The sequence below is a fragment of the Gambusia affinis genome, linkage group LG13, assembly GCF_019740435.1.
Source record: "Gambusia affinis linkage group LG13, SWU_Gaff_1.0, whole genome shotgun sequence".
Lineage (NCBI taxonomy): Eukaryota > Metazoa > Chordata > Actinopteri > Cyprinodontiformes > Poeciliidae > Gambusia > Gambusia affinis.
In genome coordinates this window covers 13495281-13516276 of record NC_057880.1, presented here as the reverse complement: position 1 = coordinate 13516276, position 20996 = coordinate 13495281, and the positions used below count along the sequence as shown (strand labels likewise).

The 20996-nt window shown below is 36.0% G+C and overlaps 1 protein-coding gene across 1 annotated transcript; it reads right to left on the bottom strand.

The window, feature by feature from the left end:
• Positions 1 to 1593: 1593 nt before the first annotated feature.
• Positions 1594 to 13823, bottom strand: cdhr1a (cadherin-related family member 1a). Its single transcript, XM_044137446.1, has 17 exons — positions 13726 to 13823; positions 12923 to 13018; positions 12533 to 12678; positions 12402 to 12452; positions 11735 to 11824; positions 11539 to 11625; positions 10880 to 10996; positions 10451 to 10594; positions 9756 to 9834; positions 9547 to 9647; positions 9159 to 9362; positions 8391 to 8543; positions 7217 to 7381; positions 6315 to 6382; positions 3549 to 3777; positions 3195 to 3452; positions 1594 to 2263 (listed from the first exon to the last, which is right to left on the bottom strand). The coding sequence occupies exons 1-17, from the start codon at positions 13784 to 13786 to the stop codon at positions 1703 to 1705; spliced, it is 2610 nt and encodes an 869-aa protein (XP_043993381.1). The 5' UTR covers positions 13787 to 13823; the 3' UTR covers positions 1594 to 1702.
• Between the last annotated feature and the right edge of the window lie 7173 nt (positions 13824 to 20996).

The following is a 20996-nucleotide window of genomic DNA, read 5'->3' as shown; positions in this document are numbered from 1 at the left end:
TTCAATATTTGCTCTAAAAAATGACTTTTAGCTTAGTAGTATGATGTATAGTAGATGTAGTATAGTAGAGCTGGTAAACATTATTATTAAAATGATAATAAGAATATCATTTATTATTGATAACTTTTGATAATCCAAAAGTTATCAAGGATGATCTTTTATTTCATATTCGCTTTTAATGGTTAAAATGTTACCTTAAGGTATAATTCTGAAGGACATAAACAATGCAAATAAATAAAATGTCTCCACATTAAGTGAAAGGAATAACATTTTTTATTGAAAGCATAAATGTTTGAACAATAATGAAAAAAAATATTTACTGAAATATATATACCATAAAATGGTAAATGCATCAAATGTGAATATTATCGGTAATGCAGCGCTTCACATCTGCACAAAATATTCAAGACCTTCTTTGTTTGACCACTTTGGCTTTCTTCCCTCTGCCTGATCCTTACAGGACTATAAAATCTCTGGGAAGACGTTTGCATGCTAAGCAAACAATATATTCCCAGCAACAAATCTGGGTCAAATATGTCTTGTCAAAGTTAACACATCATTCAAGAAATAAGAGCTCAGTTATTACAATTATGAGATTGTTTGATCAACCACAACAAAAAATGATTATTCATTTAGAATTAGGATTTCAATAAGAACAATAATACATATGGCAGTTTTTTCCACTTATAAAAATTACATTATATACATGAAATAAAACAGGTCCATATTTTAGTTTAACTTATTTCAACTTATAAGAGCTTGCATTCATGCACACAGAACAGTGCACACACACATACACACACAGCTCTGTTAATGATTGACTTCATCTTTCTATCTATGCCAATTTTATTTGCAATCTCATCACAAGGTGTAAAGAGCGGCAGCTTGTTCTCTTCTGGCTGCAGTAGTGATGGTCTGGTGTTGACTAAACAATAAAAAACATTTCTCAGAAAACTGGACTTGCCAAAAGGACCTTGTGTTGAGATTGCTTATCTTTTTGAAGTGAGGTTATTAATTGTAATAGTTTCTTTATACCTGCATCCAAATGCTGCCACATTAGTGAATTTGTAGAAAATACAAAAAAACCCCTCCTTATATAGATGTGAGGACATCATTTATAATTCCTGATCCACTTCAATATCTGCTTATCTGCAAAGCATTGTGGCATTAATTTCTTCATAAGAACTTGCCACTCGAGGTCCACCAGTATTTTCAACAGAACTCCACCAGTAACTTTTTTTACTGTGATTGTGGCTGTTTTAGTGACATAACCAAACACATGGCAGATAAAGAAAACTGTAATTAAAACTTTGGGCAGAAGAAGAAAACAATACTTATTTTTTTAAAAGTACAGCATGTGAATATCAGCAGGTTTCCTTATATGGATAATTTATATCTCTCAGAACTCACAGCGATACGAACACTGTGTTGATATTGAGGCTGTAGTGAAAAGTTTGTATATGTAAAAGGCTTAAACAGCTGGTCAGATTTTCAACCTCTGCTGTTACATTTATTTCCACAGGTATGAACAGTTTTACTATAAGCCAATTTGCTAAAATAAACTAAAGCTGGGAGTCCATCTAGCTGGCTTTTAGGCTCCCTTCTGAGTTCTTCAAACTTTCCTATATGACATCTGTTTCTGGCAGGTAGAGGAACTATTACCAATAATGAACCTCACTTTACAAAATCTTAACAATCTCTTTTACGTGTTATAAAGTGATGCCATCTTCTTCTGCTCCAGTCTCATCTTCAGTTCTGAAACTAATGCTTTGTTTACAGTGTCCCTTCTGTCTATCGTCGGCCTCTGTTTGGGTTTGGGGACCACAACTGCAGAGACTGTGGGTACGGTCCAGTGTCGTTCTCCTGGTACATAGGTGGGCGGCGGAGGAGGTAAAGAAGGTGCACAGGGTGGTGGAGGCCAGTGTCTTACCACAGTACTGAAATTGTTGTTGTAGTTGACATTGTTCACAATCTCCTCTGGTTCTTGCTGTTCCTCTTGAACTGTGAAATCCTCTCTTGGAGTCTCTGATGACTTAAATGGGTTTTTGAAGTTCCAGAATGGTTGTTTCGGCGGCCTTCTCCGTACTCTGCGGGTGGGCAGGACCCGATTGGACTTTTTGTTGCGCAGGAATGTGGCGGTGGAGACGATGACTGTGACTAAGACCACAAGGCTAATGATACCAACGAGCATACCTATGATTTGTAATGAGTTGTTTCTATTCAGCTCTATAAATGATCCCAAAGGCCCCCCTTTCAGTTGAGTCTGTAAAAGAGCACAATCAGAATTCAAATCCATGGGACTGAAATCACACAAAGATTTACTGTTCTGTTGTCCTGGCATTGATTGATCGGTGATATGTTCAGAGTTATAAATTACTTATAGCTCTGTACTTTTAGCTTTTGGTTTATATGCTTCTTCAAGGCATTAATTAGAATTTTTCTTTAACTTTTTTAGGTTTTGACAAGACAAGATCAGAGAGGTTCATGGAGGAACCAATAGACCATTCAGCATTTGGGGAGAACAATATTAGAACTAAAAAAACCTTAAAAATATACTTTGAAAAATCCAATTCAAAAATGTAAAAGGAATAATTCCTTGTTGTACCATAATTAGAGTGACAAATCAAAATATAGGTGACAAACTTGCAGGTTTTGAAAGATTTTGCTCCCTCATGTACTCTTTTACAGACACAATCTTGCTGTACTACAAAGTCCTCTGAAAACAAATAGCTGCAAATTCTTGGAACCACAGAGTAAAAACAACAGTGCGGCTGTGCTGATGATCTCAAGGCAAGTTTCATTTATGGCACAGGCCTCCGTGCAATCTTTCTGATCTTGCCCTGAGGTTGTACACGAGTCTTTTTCACAGATTTCCAGTACATAGCGGTTGAAATGACGATTGTTAGGGAGACAGCGAAGGTCATGAGGGTCAAACAAATCCCAAACACTGCCCCAGGACGTTTCCTTAGACCCAGGAAATATGAGACAAATCTGGATTTGATCTGAAAACATCACAATTGCATCTATGAGACATTTGTAGCTGTAACTTTTCAAAAATATATATTTCAAGTAAATTCAGCACAGATCATTTCTAAATTTATGATTCCCTCTAAAAGAGTCAGACTTTGACGAAAAGTATGAATAAGGAAAAAATAAATGTTTGCAAACTACAGACAAACTATTACTTGACTTACAGCTTCAGTGATGTCAATCTTGACAACTGCAGTGGTGCTGAAGGATGGCTGACCCCGGTCACGAGCCTGGACTACCAGGGACCAACTGCAATCTCTCTTCTTGGTAATATTCTGAATGATAGCCATTGACTTGATGTAGGACTTTAACTTGATTTCTCCTGTGTCAGCATTTATGTCAAAGATGTTGTTGTCTGGCTCGGCCTTCATGATGGCGTACTCGATAACATTGTTGGGTACTTCTGCGTCGTCGTCCACAGCCTGTAGGGAAGCTGTTCTTACATACGGCAATTGTTCCAAAAAGTATGTTGGACTGAATTTTAATTTATCTGCATCCAGTAACACAGCAGTGCATACCTCTATTTTCACTGGGGCTCCAATCACCATGGTCTTCTCCAGGAAGTTATTGTTGAAAGCAGGTGGATGGTCATTCAGATCCAACACAGTCACAAAAACTTCAGCCAGGCTGTACTTTCCCTCAGCATCCTCTGCCTTCACATAGAAGTTATACTTAGATCTCACCTCAGCATCCAGACTCGCCCAGGGCTGGGTGTAAATGATCCCTGATGTAGGCTGGATCAGAAACCTGCAAATAAATAGAGTCGAATAGAAATATTCCTTACTTTCAAGTAAACATGTTACTCTAATAAAATATTACAGTATGACCAGGTACTCTTAAATAACCTGGATTGGTATTGGAAACAAAAAATGCCATAATTGGGACATCCCATTTCTTTTTAAACTTTAATAAAGTTCTAGTTAAACATAACTAGAACTTTGAAAAAAAAGAAGACTTCACATCTTCATGTTGTAACTGTGAATTAAAAGACAACACATAAAAGTTAACTCTAAGAAGTTTGTGATTCATTGTGAAAAAGCACATGGGTAAGCACAGCTAATTAAGAATACTGTTTCCTAGCAATTCAAAACATTTTGCAAATCTGTTAATCTGCAAAAAAATCCATTTGAGAAAATGAAACATTAATTTTGTTGAACCATTAAAATTTATGCATATAAGTCAACCTCAAAATTTTTGAGATTATCTCCAATTTACTTGAGAGTCAAGTATTGTGAGCTAATTGTTAAAAAACCAAAACAAAATAACCCTTTTAGCTTATGATTTTTTTTTCTGAAATAGCACTGTTGTTTTTCATAAGAATTACAGTCAGTTTGGCATTAGATCTTATTTACTGACTTGTTTGCATGACTAACAGTGAATTTTGCTGGAGTGCAAGGTACGCAGATGCAAAGAGCAGTCTATTTTCTCCTCCAATCCCATTAAGGGATTAAAGCAGACCAAGGCTGATACGTACTGCGTTGCTCTCTGACATCCAAACCATCCACAACCTTCAGTGAAAATCTGTAACCTCTGAAATTTGTCATTCTACAGTATGGCATTTTAGCCTTGAAGGATCAATTTGTTAAAAGTATAAAACAGAATAGATGTCAAATGTTTTTGATTAAACAAACATGTAAGCATAAGTGTTCCAAATCTCTCACTGATGCTTATTTTGGAAATCCTTTGCTCTGCCATGTGACATCACATATCGACTTAAACTCATTACTGCAGAGCTCAAAATCTGCATCAAATATTCAAAAAAATATGAACCACATGAGATGGTTACGGAGAGCAGGCCTTGTTAACAAAGCTCGTGTCATAATGTAAGAGTTTATTTTAATTTGTTTTTTAATTAAAGAAACAAGCAAACAAACAAATAAACAAAAGGACACATTTTCACTTTGAAAAGTTATTTTTGGTCCTTCATATGAAGGGATTTTAAAGTAACTAGAAATTTGGTGGACTTTCTTCACAAAGGAAGAACAAAGACCCTTTAGATGTTTCCCTGAAAGTAGAAATCAGTGGATTCGTGAGGTTACAACACTGAGAGGTATTGAAAGGAAAGAAATTTGAAAACAACAAATAGAAATAACCAAAAATATGAGATTATTTTGTTTCTATGGCAACAGATATCTTTGTGTTTGTTCTACAAATTTCCAGGTCCAGATCTATTAAAACGTTTGTGTTATTCAGTTGCGAAAACATGACACTGGCAATAAAGGCCACTTGGTTTTGTTGTTGTGACAACAAATTCTCTCTTACTTCATCACACATAGACAAAATGCACAAAAAAGCCACAAAATGTCATTTTTAAAGTGCCTAGTTGTTTGAGTACTTAACATAATGTATAAATTCTTTTTACAAAATTTATCTCAATTTAAACCTCTTTAATTGGTTGCCAAATGAGACTGGCTAAGTAGCAATTTATGTGGATATTTATTCCCTTACAAAGGGATTCATACTCCATAAGGCTTTTTCAAATTTTGTGACGTTACCACCACAAACTTCAACTTATTCTTCTGTGATTTAATGTACTACCTATGGTTGTATGGTAAACATGCAAAATACTGGGAGAGGCATCCAGATAATTACCCTGCACATAACATCTATAAAGTAAAAAACAAGGTGGTGGCAGCTTCTTGCTGAGGAGATTTTCTTTCTTAAGCGGGGACAGGAAAGCTGGTCTGATAGGTTTGATGGGAAGATGGAAGGAGCAACAGGAGAACAGCCTTAAACATACAGCCAGAACTACAATAGAATTGCTTTGTTTGAAGCACATGCAGGTGTTACACTGGCTAAGCAAGTCGAGATCCAAATTTATTTGAAAATATCTGGTAAGACTTGAAAATGGATATTTAACCAGGCCAGGTTCGAGCTACTTTGCAAGAATGGGCAAATATTTCAATGTCCAGGTCTGCAAAACTAGTGGAGACAACTCCCCAAAGTGTTCAGCTGTGACTGTAGAAAAGTGCTTCAAAAATGTGTGGAATTAGAATGAGTGTAGGGGATGAGATGGAGAGATGGATGGCTGGATTTTTATATATGCACCTCACATATTTGGAATTTTGCTAAATTTTTCTGAAACTCCTTTTAATACTACTTTCCAATTCTGCACTGCGCTCCCATTTAATCAGGTTTTATTTATCTTAAAAACATGAAAAAGTTAAACTTCTAACTTGTGCAAGGTGACTACTGCATTGATAATGTGATGAGTATGCTATAAAAAAGTCTACATACTGTAATAAAACAGAACAAAATTTCTTACAAATCTCGGCAGTACTCACATGTCAGCCCCCGATCCGTAGATAGAGTATTTGACTTCGCCCCAGGATCCTGAGTCTGGGTCTAAAGCCTGAAAACAATCACCAGCAACACATTAGCAAGTGGAAGAAAAAAAGTATGGTGTGATTATATTAGTGGAAGAAATTCCTTATACTCAATAGTTGAGTTTTTTTTTTTATAAAAAGATAATCTCATTCTATTTATCTTTTATTCACTTGAATCTTGAAAATGCAACTCAATTTGCTGGATAAACCAGTCATACGTATGTACGTACATGATGTTACAGGGGTTAGGCCTGAAAAGAGTTCCTATTTGATGACAGAATATTATCCTGAGCTTCGGCTAATCTGTCTGTCTGCAGCTGCTGGGAGGTCTGTTCAGCGTCTCCATGTGTCCAAGGTCACTTGTTGGCTGTTCTTTTATCTGATTGAAATTGCCAGGGATCAAGGCAAAGAGCCTGTGCGGTGTTTGCCCAAGGCCAGGACTTATTAGTCGGACTCCCTGTGGCTTTTGATCTGATATGAACCGACAGGGCAGAGGATGTGTTACAGCAAACATCAATCATTTCAGTGTGTCCTTTAAAGTTTTTGTTTTACACATGGACATATTTTTGCTGCTGTATGTCCTGCTACATGTTGGGGGCTGAGTAGGGGAGGGAGGTGAAGCCAGGGAATTTGCTGTTACACAACAAAATGAAAGTGATAGCCATCTGGCAGCTTACCTCGCCTAGCTTTTATCTACATGATTTCACATATTATCCCAACCCCCACTGCCCAAAGAGTCTACATTTAGAGAATTAAAGGGCCCTGTTGAGCATTTTGTCCAAATCACCACTGCGTTATAGCTCTGAGTGACGTATGTCCGTGCTTGCATGTATTTTTAGACAAGACAAGAAGTCTCTCACCGTGACTGACACCACATTTGAGCCGCCGGGTGAGTTTTCGGGAATTCTGGCGATGTAATAGTCGGAGGAAAATTTGGGAGCGTTGTCATTGGTGTCCAGAAGGTGAATGACGATGTGTGCTGTGGCGCTGAATCTTTCTGGAGTGTCAATCTCAACTGCGAGCAGCTGAAAAAGACAAAAATAGCTAAGAAATATTTTCAACTTCAAAACAGTTTTTTAGGCTATGGCAGGAAGAAAAACATTTTATCAGTGAATATATCATAATAGAGGGGTGTACATAAAATTCTCACAAGATGTTGGTGACAGGGCTTGTAATCTACAAACACCAATAGCTCATAATTGTGTTGAATAAGCTGGCATGATACAAATAAGAAGCTTTGAACTCTTGAAATAAATAAAAAACTATTTTGGTAATAAAAAGGTTAAGAAAGGTTGTGTATGGTCAGATACATTGCTCAAGCCACCTGCTTTCACACAGTCTTAAAATTTTGGAGGTTCTGTGAGACCCATCTATGAACTCTGACCTTCAGTTCTTTAAATAGATATTATTGGCAGACAGATGTGTCATCAGTAATACACTAAAAAGCAGCCCCCAACACTAGTGTGCCCACCCACAATTTTTACTGTTTATATGTTTTCGGGGTGATGCACAGTGATTCCTGCCTCCTCCAAAAATGGTGTGTGCAGTCACATTCTAATCAAACTATAGGTTCATAGTATTTTATTGTGGACCATTGGGCTTAACTATATTACTTTTTGTTTTCATGGAAAACAAAAATGTTTCTGCTAACTTTAGATCTTTTCTTTGAGTGGTCTTTGACTCATGGAAACCTTTTCTGAAAAGTCCAGATTAACCTTTTTATAGCACATCAAATAGGTCATAACCAGCTGGCAGGGAATAGGACTGTATTTTAAATCCTGATAGATTAAGGCATCTTCTTGTCTTTTGATCAATTTTTATATCTTCTTTGCTTCCTGTGCAATTATTTCCTGCTGTTTTTAAACTTTATTATGTCTAATCACATTTATGGACTTATTTGCTTCTATTGTGTATTGATCACTTGGGTTATCAATTATATAAATTTATGTCTGTAGTTTTGTCAGAAAAAATGTCTATTTAAGCAAACATTGACATTTTTACTTTTCCCACCATATTTTGTTGTCAAGAGGTTACCTTGTATGTTAGAAAGTGATGCTTCTCATAGTCCATCGCAGCAGAGTCCTCCACTAAGATTGTCACTTGGGCCTCATTGAGTACAGTTTGGGGGACGGCTCGCAGCATTCGCCCTGGTCCAATCAATCTTAGATTAAATTTGGCATTTGCACCCTGCAAGAGCATGAACATACATCAACATGCCATTCAAATATCCAACACATTTTATTCTCAACAAACAAAAAATCTGAGTTGCATGCTGTCTTTCCTGTTCAAGTAAAAGCTTTTTGTCCTTAATTGCAATAGTAATAAGAGTTAAACCACTCGGATAACAGCTTAAGTAATAATACCCTGAGTGAAACATGATGTTAGTGGACAAAAAGAGTCTGCTCTTGTGAGAGCATTATTGTGGAAAATCCATCCAGCATCATCCAGTGATGCAGCTTTTAAAAACAAAAGGCGCTTGCATAAGTTGACAAATGGCACAGCATGCACTTTTTTGTTCCTATCGACTTGATTTCAAATGCATGGGATATTAATGGGAATGGTTTTTGATAATGGTAGCTCTTTTTTGACAGCATGGCACTCTCCTAAGCACACAGTCATTGTTGATTAAACCTGCTTCTGATTAGAAAACAACATAATACTTTCACAAAATTAGTATCATTATATAACAAATCAGACCAGGCAGCCTGGAGTGATGATGGTGTTTTATTGTTAATGCTACATAATAATAGCTGCTGTGGTAACATTTCTATAAACAACAATTCTCTACAAGAGATCTCCTACCTTATCAGAGTCATTAACTGTGATTTGCAGCCCCCGGAGTATTTCTCCCTCTGGTGGATGCTCATACATGGTCAACTCAAACATATTCTGTGGACCATTCTCCCCATAAAAGGTTGGGGGGTTATTATTTAAATCCACCACACGTATCACCACTGTGGTCACTCCATAGTCCAAATCTTTGGCTTCTGGACTTATTTCTGTTGCCTGTTCAAGGGGACAATAATGGGTGATTTTGTTTGCACAAGATAAACATATGTTGCTATTTCAAATCACAATGGAGCAAAATGCTCAGTAAAAGCGAAACAAACAATAATGTCATAATTCAAAGAGCTTGAATGTTTGCTTTCTTTATAATTAAAGAAAAATGGGTTGTTGGAACTTGCATTACCCTGACTTTAATGTTGAAGATTTCTCTCTTCAGATAAATGGGAGCAACCAGCAGGGATATGCAACCACTTGTCTTATTAATGCCAAAAACACCGTCATCACCTAGTGAGACAAAAAAAAAAGGTAGATAAACACTCATTTATTTATTTTTATTAATTCTTACTTATTTATCTGTAAGTTCCCCTGCAAATTTTTGCTGGGAAGGCTCACCCTCTTCGAATGAATAACTAACTGGATTTGGGTTTCCCACATCTCCATCTTCGGCACTAACTGTAAATATTTCAGATCCCTGTCAAAGAAAAAAACTGAGAATCATTTACAAACATACAATAAGTCTCAAGTTATATTTTGATATCTAATGAACTATGGTACTTAAAAAATTTATGTAATGAAATTAGATTTGTAAATCTAAATTTCACTGAGAATCAGAGAGAGCTTCTAAATTCTACAAAATAAAAACTGTTTGTAATTGTGATCATTTTTAAGACTGCATTTGTCCCTGTTTCTTGCACATTGTTATGCTTTTCATGCCACTCAGTTCTATGTTGAAAAGTTTTTAGCAAAGACTTTTAGGGTGTCAGTGACTGTTAGATGGATTCTTGGATATTTCTTGATTTTTTTTTTTTTTTTTTTTTTTTGTCATTGTGGTCTATTCTAATAGCTTTAATAAGCTTAACAAATACGTTTTAAATACATCACAATGTGTGTAATTAATTTATTTAACAAATTAGTTTCACCTTTTGAATTGAGTCAGTTCACATGAACTCAATTAGCACTTTTATATGTCAAAACTTTAGAATAGACATGGGTGTTATATGCATAGTGTTAGAACGACAAATTATAATAAGCATATGGTGTGATTATGTGTTTCAATCAAAGTTTTTAGGAGATGTTTTGACACTCACCGGCATTGAGATTTCGTAAACGTAGCCAAAGTAGGGGTTTCCAATGAAAAAAGGTGGAGTGTCTTGTGCATCAATCACATTGACAGTGAGCGTCGCAGTGGATGACATAAATTGTTCCTTGCCATTCAAGTTGCCTCCCCCATCCTGAAACAAACACATTGAGATGTTCAAACAACTATTTATTTCCTAAAATTCATCTAAGAGATTTTTAAATAATAGTTTCATTAAACAAGTGTAATGCTTTGTTCTTTTCTGTCGTATGGCTCTAGAACACACTTTAATAGAAACTTGAAACAATGACATGTCATAAAACATCTAGCAGCTGAAGGTATAACTGATTCAAAACTACTCGCAGTCAAAACAGCTTCATCCAGTGAGGAAAGTGCTGAAGTGCAAGTCAGAAATAAACATTTTTGATAGAACTTGTACCTTTGCAATGACAGTGACAAAGTGTGCCTTTGTTTTCTCATAATCCAACATTTGTCCAGCTTTGATACGGAGGACTCCACTGTTTATGTCAATCGCAAACAAACTGGAGTGTGGTGACTGTAACAAAGAAAAGAGCAAGAAAAAAAAAAAGCAAGATTGAAATCTAGTAACACAAGCCTGTAACTGAAAACCCTCAGAAACTATAACACACGTGGATGTGGTCAGATGGAAGAATAATAAAAAAAATCTCCACAGCTGTTTGAATTAGCTAACATCTCTGTATCTGTCGATTTGAATGTGCTAAACCCCATGTGATTATAGACGTAGCAGACTGTAGAATGCTGGTATAATCACATGTGAACGCTTCACATTCATCTCTGTCTGTTACATTAGGGCCAGCTGTTCTATAGTCCAAATAGCCCAAAGTGCAAACTAGCACTACTCACCACCCAATGCCAAAGCAGCCCTCTAATCTTTCAGTACCTGACTCTAATGTGATTGTGATGTAATCCCTGCCTTCAAAATAACACCACCACATGCAAGCAAATGAACAAATGCGAATGTACAACGAAATATAAATGATACTAACTAGAAAAGAGATTCATCTATACATAGAGTTGGTCATGCAAATCAACATTAGCTTAGCTCATGAGTCATACCTGGAGATGGTAGGTAACTGAGCCTCCAGACCCCGTGTCTCTGTCCACAGCCTCCACTTTATAGATACTTCTACCAGATTCAGTTGTCTAAATTTTGCAAAGAGGACAAAGACAAGTTCACATTTATGTGATCACATTATTAGATAAGAGTCTCGTTTGGTTATGAAACTAAAACTCAGACATCAGTTTATCTTACTTCCAACACATCTATGATTGCAGGCATGTTTTGGAATTCAGGCTTTTCATCATTTGCATCCGTCACAAATATTGTGACTCGTTCAACAACCTGGAAAGAATAAAAAGGGTATATGATTTATTTTAAACAACAACCAGACTTCATCCTTAAAACCATCCACAACATTAAATGTACTGAAGGTTGAATTAAGCAACACTGAATATCTTGAGTTAGTTTGACTGGCCTTGAACATGAACTGGATGTGATTTTTCCAATTTGTGTACTTTAACCAAGACATTTCAAGTCACACTTATGCTTCTAGTATGTTTTTGGATGTTGAATATGTAATTGTAAAAAGAAGTTAGCTACTTTTATTGTCATTGAGGTGTTTCATATAATGAAAAAATATATACTGAATGCTGTTGGTCCTTAAACAGAAATTAGATTCAAGTATTATAGCAAAATCAGAGCACTAAAACACTAGAGGTCTGAAATCATGCAGAAAACTCTGATCAGTGCACCTCTAAGATTTACAGAGTACACATGCCTGATAAAAATGTCATTGTTGAAAAGCTGCATTTATTCCAAATAATTACAGAAGGTGTTGAAAAATCCTTCAAGTTTCTTATATCAACGACATTTCTGGCAAATGGTTTGTTTACTTGATTAATTATTTTTCTTTAAATACCTTGCTTCTTCCATCTGTGATGCTGATGTTAACATCAACTGAGTCTTGTTTCTACATAAAAAGAAAGAAAATTACATTTTGTAAAGGTTCAACAATGGTTGTGTGAATTTATATTTCAGTTTTGAGCTTACCTCTCTATCCATTGTTTCCACTAATGTAATATTTCCTGACTTTGGGTCTACTCTGAAGTACTCCTTTGACCCTGGGTCAAAGGAAAGACCATACCTCACCTCCTGGCCTTCAGGGTCTGTGCCGTTAAGTTGATAGATTTGTGTACCTAAAGAAAGAAAACACTTTATCATAAATCACAGTGACAAAGTGTCCTGACTGATAGAAGGTGAACCACGTTCACCATTATCAAGCAGTTTACTGACGTCAACAGATAGTGACGGCAGATGAGCATTTAACGAGAGGCAAATCTATCAAAGATTATCTTGCATTCTGAACTCTCAGACACCAAAGTTACCAAAGCCTCAAACTGTCATTACTTTAGAGAGGTGGATGAGTGGGGTCTGTCTCACCAACAGGGGTATCCTCAGAGAGGCTGAACAGGGCCAGATTCCCATTTTTGCTGGATGGGTCATTGTCGTAGAAATAGGGAGCAAAGTCTGCCTGAGCTGAGGATGAAAGCATTATTTCACCAAAGTTTGTGAAAAGAAATGCATTACAAAACATTTTTTTTGCATTTAGCTTTAAACAGAAACTAAAGCACCTTAAACTCTGGAATGTTTGTCCTTTCTGTCAGGTTTTGCAGCTAATCTTGTGATATACATAAATATACACATTTGTTTTCAAGACCCGTGGGCTGGGATTACGTCAGCCTGCTTAGCTGCCTCATCTAAACATAGTCAATACATTTTTACTTTATTTAGAATAGAATAGAATAGAATTCAACTTTATTGTCATTGCACTGTTACAAGTACAAGCAACAAAATGTAGTTTGCATCTATCAAGAAGTGCTATACAGGATATAAATATTTATTTACAGGTATACAAGACTAAATATAAATATAAATATGGGAGCTATATACACAGATTATACAGATTATACATTACACATGTATTTATTTAGCATATATCTACAGAAGTAATCATAGCTGCACTTCCTATATATTAATTTGACAAATTAATTAATATACTGAAATAAGCTTAACATTTATAAACAAAAAAATTCCACAAAACTTATAATTATAAATTTGTAAATACAAAAAAATCTATTTAAATAAAAAATGTACAAAATGATCATACCAGAGACTCTTAAAAGCGTCAACAATCTCATCTTATCTAATCACCTGTATATTGACTATTATTGAAGAAAACTTACCTAAGCAGGTTTGCACAAACACAAAAAGCAGTGGCAAATTAGAAATCTCCACATTCTTCATCCTACAAAATGTAGTAATGAAGCCGCACCATGAAGACAGCTCTGTTGAGAGTCATGCAGGCGCAGCTCACAAGGTGTTTTCCAATGGCTGCACAAGGCTAAAAGCAGATGCTTACCTGGTAATCCAATGACTGCTAAGATTTACTCAGTCCAACTGGGCTTCATCATGCAGAAAGCCATAGCATACCTCAGTCGGCAAAAATTAGGTAATATCAACAACTCTGTTAGGTTGTTTTATTTATTTTTCTTTTCGATAGTTTTGCTCAGAAACATGCTTTGATTTTCAGAAATAACAATTTCATTCTTCAGTCAGAAAATTGTAAAGGGAAAGGACTTTATGGACATAAGTTAATTGTGTAATCATGGTCTCGGTTGCTCTATTATGACAGTCATGATGGCCAAATAGTCCTGATTTAGTTTCATCAGACAACAGACACACCTTCGAAATTGAAGGTCTTTGTCCCTCTGTGCATTTATAAGCCGTTGTCTGGGTGTTTTATTTCTTTTGGAATAATAGCTTCCTCCTCCTTGAGTGGCTTTTCAGCCCATGTTTGTACAGAATATGTTTCACTGTGGATAATGGCTTCTGCCAGTATCTTCACTAGGTCTTTAGCTCTTGTTCTATGGTCTATTTGCATAGTTTGCCTCACACTGTATTAATTAAAATACATAGGGTGAAGTGGATACATTTCTTTCTTTGTACTGTGTTAATAATAATATTAATGTAATTATGTCGGTAAGAAAAGAAAAATTTACTTCAGTGGGGTAAATATGTTTTTAAAGTTTTTCTCTAACATCCTACAGATTCTAAATTTTACAAAATAAATCAATCAGTAAGTGAAATATCTCAGGGTTTTAGGCCACGTTGCCCTTTTTCACACCGAAACCTGTCTATTTCTAGAACATTGAATCTACACCACAACCTGAGGACAACAGGAAAAACCTCACAATAATCAGAAAATAGCCAAACCACTTAGTAAGTCTACTGCATATAGTTTTCATGCAGAAAAAATACAGAGACAAAAATAAGAATTTTTTAAAAAGATTTAAACTTCTGTTGCTCTCTAATCCCCAACAAGTTTTTGACATTGTAACAGTGTTTTCAAACACCTCCTCAACAAGACCTCTAACAGCTTTGACAAAACCAATCACCTCTTAACCTGCATCTTTGTGCTGTTGGTAACGTTGACGCTGCTCCTTCAGGTTTTGCTCTCCTGGTATCGGCAGATGGCAAGCCTGACGATTAACCCACTGTGCTCTAATCTCTCTTCATCTTGTAATGCACAAGCCCTCCATGTTGAAAACAGACTCCATCAAATGTGAATGCAGAGCACAATTAGAGCACAAGTGTAGTCATGTGAACAACACTGTTGGAATTGCAGTAATTGTGTGCAGCTATTTATTTTCCCAAGCAAATAGTGAACACTTTTTTTCAAATTTCTTCCTAACTGTTTTTATGCTCAGTTAAACTTTTATATTTTAAATACTAAAAATAATAAAACTAAAAAATATAAAATGTGATAGTAAATGGACATAAATATTTGTAATGTATTTTCAAGGATGGGATTAAATATATGTTTTAAAAAAAGGTCGCCGCTAGTATTTAGTCATCTTGTTAGTTTCTAATCCTGTGACTGGAATCAGTGCAGCACATGCTGATCTCTTGTCCTCTTGTTGCCAAAGTCATTACACTGTCCTGAAAGGAAACTTAAGAGCGATATTTATCTTTACAGCATATGGCTACATGTGAAACACTAGATTTAGATTAATGTCCTTGATGGAGATTGGCTAACCCTGTCTTTCCCTAGATGCAGTGTACGCTGAAGGATTTGTGTTCATCCACTGACTGATAGGACAACTCACCAGATGGACCAAAAGGATATGCTAACTTTAAAAGGTTTAGACACAACATGGAAACAAACAAATTTCAAGAAATCAAAAGGACCAGAGGAGGAATCATGGATAGTAATGGGATTTTCCCTCACATGTGAACAGCTGAAGAAAAGCAGACGATGTCTTACTTTTTGACCCGGACACATCAATCAGCCAGTCAGTCTTTATCTATAGAGCACTTTTCATTCACAATGAGGTAAATGAAAAAGGTTTAACTTATTCAAAAGAGATTCAATTGAATTACGGTATACCATGTTACAGGGTATAAACTTGCTTTTGAGATTTTTGAATATAATAATTAAACATTTTACAAGTACAAAACTGAAACAAACATACACACCTTTACACAAATATTCTAGAGAGCTGGATAACTAAAGAACCCCAAGCAGATCCAATTTCTTGCATAGATAAAAACATATGGGAAAATATTTTTCCTGTTTTGGTGGGCCTTGTAAGATCACGTTATCCGTTTGTATCTTGGAACACGATCCTGGCTGCTCATCAGGAAGCTATGTTAACAAGAAGAGCTTCAAGTTGCATTAGTTTGGCTCAAAGTTGTTTATGTGCCTCTAAAACATGAGGGCAAAAAAAAAGTTTAAGTAATCATGTAAATTACAACTAAGCAGTTTATCTGTAAGACATGAAAAACATTTTAGACCACAATATTCCCAAAGACAAAAATAAACCTACCTAAACACACACTCTAAAGAAATGATTTTCATTTCATAAGGAAGGCCAAACTTGTGATATCAAGGTGTAGTAAAGAAAAAAAAGAGATATTTGTTCTGGTTTGTATTTGACATAGAGATTTTAGGAGTGAATAAAAATATATTGAATAATAAATGATTGTTAATCATTGCTGTTTGAATAGAGCTTACCTGGCAGAACATGATTTACCAAACATGCACAGAAACACATCAGATCATATGAATCGTGCCAGTGTTAGTATTGAATCCCTCTGTTTGTATGAGCACCTGTTTGCAAGACGCCCAATTCAGCTTTGGCATTTTGGATTATTATCGATAATCTCTTGTGCATTTTGCCAAGGGCAGAAGTCCGCTTTTAGTCCCAGTCCACTCTAGAACTAGGTCATGTCTTTAATCTCTGCATGCAGAACACACTGTAGGTTAGCAGCCTTTTATGTTCATAAATCCCAGAGTGCTAAAGCAGAGTGAATACACAGTTTTAAATCATACAAAATCCTAAAATATATGACAAACCACTTCGGGACAAGTCATCATCATCTCAGATGAACTGAGATGATTATTAGCAGCTGTCCGTTGAAGAGCTAATATGATCCAAGTCTATCGCACGCATTCTTGTTGTATTTTATCTGCTTTGACCGTTTTTACAGATGTGTACTTTTATCTCTAGAATCTCAGCAGGCAGACAGTGTAATAGCATGGTGATTTACACAAATGAAAAGGTTTAATCCAATTGCAGCATGTTTAAACTGTAGTGTTTTTTTTTGCCAAATAAAAACCACTCAGTTTATCAGTAAAAATGATTTTCTCAGTTTTTTCTCATGCTCACATAATTCAGATCAAACATAAATGTTTTATAGGACAAAAACCACATGATCAACTTGAGTTACAGCTTTTGAATGATAACTTCAGCTATTAATAGAAACCTCTATGAAGCTCAATCAGGCTCTATGTGAAAAAGTAACTATTCAACCATGAATTTGACTGTAATCAATCAATTCAATTTCACAACCCCCAATGGGTAGACCTGTAGTCTCATGAAATCACTTTAATAAAATTTACCAAAAAATAGGAAGTGGGGTAAAAGATTTCTAAAAGGAACACATTAATGCCACAATTCAAGGATATTTGAAAACATAAAACAAAGTTATTGACATACAGTCATTTTGAAAGCTTTGGGACTGCAGTTAACCACAGTATGATCTACAAATTAAGAAATCATGGAATAAGTAGGAAACCCACAAAAGTTACTCCATTACATTTTGTAGTGGTCACAGAGGAACGTACGACAACATCTGCAGCAAAGTAGGCCTCAATAAAGATTAGGTTTCTTGATTCAACATGAAGAAAGTGACTGAGCATAAATGCCATAAATGGCTTCCAAACACATTACTGACTGAAAGCAACACAAAAGTCTTCTCACATTTCCCAATAGTCATCTCTATAATCTTCCATACTTTGGAGAAAATATTCTGCAAAATAATATTTCAGAAAATTAACAGGCTGACAAAAGTTGGCCCAAGAGGAATAAGTCAGGCAGCTAAATTATCACTGGCGTCGGATTCGTGCTGTGACAAAACTTTTTTCCATACAGAAACTTCCCTGTGCACTAATTGCAAAAACATGCCCCAGATTGCCAGAGTTCTCAGCACTAGCTCCCAAAGGGTTTACCATCACTACCCATCTATCCAAGCCGAGCGTAATTTGTTCTTTATGTCTTCTTCACACTTAAATTTTCCCATTTGAAAAAGTAGTATAATATGTTAAATATGGCAAAAATATTTATGAGTTAATTGGAATAATTACCAAGGTACATTGCATTGCTTGCAGATATTCAAATCTGCAAGCAATTTGCAATCTGTGATTGAGTTACGCTGCTGCCCCCTAGTGACAAAACGGTGGCAAACCACTGTAGTAAAAGTTCAAATACTTTTATTCTCACAACGGTCAAGTGATGATTTAAGATATGTGTATTTCTGAAGCCTATTATGTTATAAAAAAAAAATAAAAAAAAAAGCCGTGCAAACCTAGAGTGGGATTGTGGTGATAGTGTGTCAGCATATCACTTTTGAAAGTGTGTAAAGAGCTAGTTTTCTACTAGCACAAAAAATTATTTTTATAAGACAAAAACCAGAGCAAAGAGGTAGATCATAGCACTTTTATTTCTTTCAAATGTATAAGTTTACTTGCATTTCTTATGGATTTGGTGCAAATTCGTTTTAAATTGTGTGACTTGTTTTAGGCATCCTTCCAACAGCTTCTCTCACTAGTTTTTTTGGAATGTTCCTCCTGACTAACCTTGATTACACAGCCCTTCAGTTATTCAGTTTATGCCTCAATCTTATCATGCAATTACAAAAAAGACATAAAAACAGGCATAGTGCAATTGGCATAGTGTTTATCCACGATGGTCATGATAGTGAAATGTCACAACCCTTGCCTACATTTATGATCTACCAACACGGCTCCAGTGAGTCATTGCATTGTCAGAAGATCAAGACAAGACAAAACGGTAGCCCATGGGTAGGCTGACATCACCCTGAGCAACGAAACCACAAGGAGTGAATTGCTAAATTAAAAAAACAACAAACGAATCCAAAACTGATTTTCTAAAATTTAAATCTTAATTAAACAGTACATTTGATTATTCAATGCACCATGTACCAATGTACCCACTATGTAGCTGCTCTAGGGTGTGGAGGTTCAGGCTGATTATTAAGTCTGGAATTCAGAAAGACCATAGCTGTGCAATAATGGGCCACATCTTTATCCTTGTGGATCTTCTGAAGATGTTTGATGCAGTGAAGTGAAAATGATTCTCTGGTTTGCATGTGATTTTTGGATCTGGAGGACTTACACCTGTCCTCTCATGAAGTTTGTCAGGGGTGCAGTGGGAGTGTGGAGTATCTTAGTGGCTTTTAAGAAGGATCATTGAATGCCAAATGCAAGAATTATGTGGGTTGTTGCTTCTACTCTGTATGAGAAGAAGTTAGTTGAGTTAATTGGGCACCTAATCAGGATACATCCAAGGTCTCCCTTTGACAGTTTTCTGGGCATGTCCCACTGCAAAGGGGCCTTGAGAAAGACCCACAACTTGCTGGAGGACCAACAAATATCCCCTTAAGGCACTTTACAAAAAGAGTAATCCAATAATACAGATAGATTCAAAAGCAATTGCACACATCAGTTTATATATAGTGTATAAATTGGTAAAATAAAGTTTTCTATTCAAGGAAAGAATGTGGGGAGTTGCTGTGGGGTATCTTCCTTTCCCACCTACAAACAGGTGAGTTAAGAATAACATAATCATTTCTATTTGCAATGACTCAAATACTGACTCATCACTAAAAAGCATAGTTGCTCTACACTCCCTTACATAGGCAAACAGTGTTACTCCAAAGCCTTCTAGAGTTCAAATAAGGCTCCAGTTGTTTCCGAATAATTTTGCTTTACTCTGCTGTCTCCAAGTGGTCCAAGGCTGTTTATGCACTGGGAATGTAATTTTTTTGCTACTGGTTTAAAGGTATTTCTAATAACAAGCTTAATATTTAGTAATCTGCAATCACAGTGATATTGCCTCTTTCAACAGACTGGAGACATTGTGGTACATCAAGTAAGTGAAGACTGAATCACTTTCAGGATGTGTGCTTGGCTTATCTTGTGACAATCAATGGAGTCAACAAATTCCACTTTATAGAAAAACAAATTGTCATATCTACTGTCAACAGTCATATTCACAGTCATTCATGTAACAACAGATCACTTTGATACTCTTTAACGTAATTCCAAACACTATCGTTCATGCCAGTTAAACTAATTGATTAATTCACCCTCATTAGCTTACTGCAAGCCCTTGTGATAAACAAAACACCTAAAGAGGAATGGACCCCTTTTAAAGAAAGAAATTAACTACAGAACTACTATACGATAGCACTTTGAACTGCTTTGTTGCTGAAATGTGCTTTACAAAAATTCTTTACGTGGTTTCGACCTCAAACAACTTAACTCTAGTGTCTCTCTTCGTAACTGAAACAAGAACCTAAACACAAAAGAGAAACTTAATTACTCATATCAGTTAAGGGAAGTAGCAAATAAAAGCCAGCAGCAAGAAAAGGCTCAGGAACAGGAGTTTACACATCTAAGAGTTGCTATTACAAAACACTGAAATGTGAGCGGAACAGGCATATCCGACCAAGACCTACAAACAATCCTCAGAAACACCTTCTGTCAGAAAGTGGGTCAAAAATATCATCAAGCTATAGTGGAAGCAAATTAATAAACAGCCTTGCTTTAAAGGCAGTTCGAAACATACCCAAAATTTAGCTCAATAAGAGTGAAATAGAAGTTATGTGTTTTTTTTTTTACGGTGTAAGTAAAAATCTGATTTCGGCTCTACGATTCTTTACGAGTAGAAATTAAAATTCTTATTACTGAGATTTCTAGACATAAATCTGAAAACAAGCTCTCGAAGGCATTGCGGCGTTTTGCCTAATACGTCAGGTGAAAATCAGAAGTCTCTTTGGCTTCTTCGGTCCACCTTCCTCTCTCTTAATTTGGCCTGGGGGGTAGCTTCTTGTAGATGCCTGCACTCTGCATCCGGCAGAGGAGAGGAGC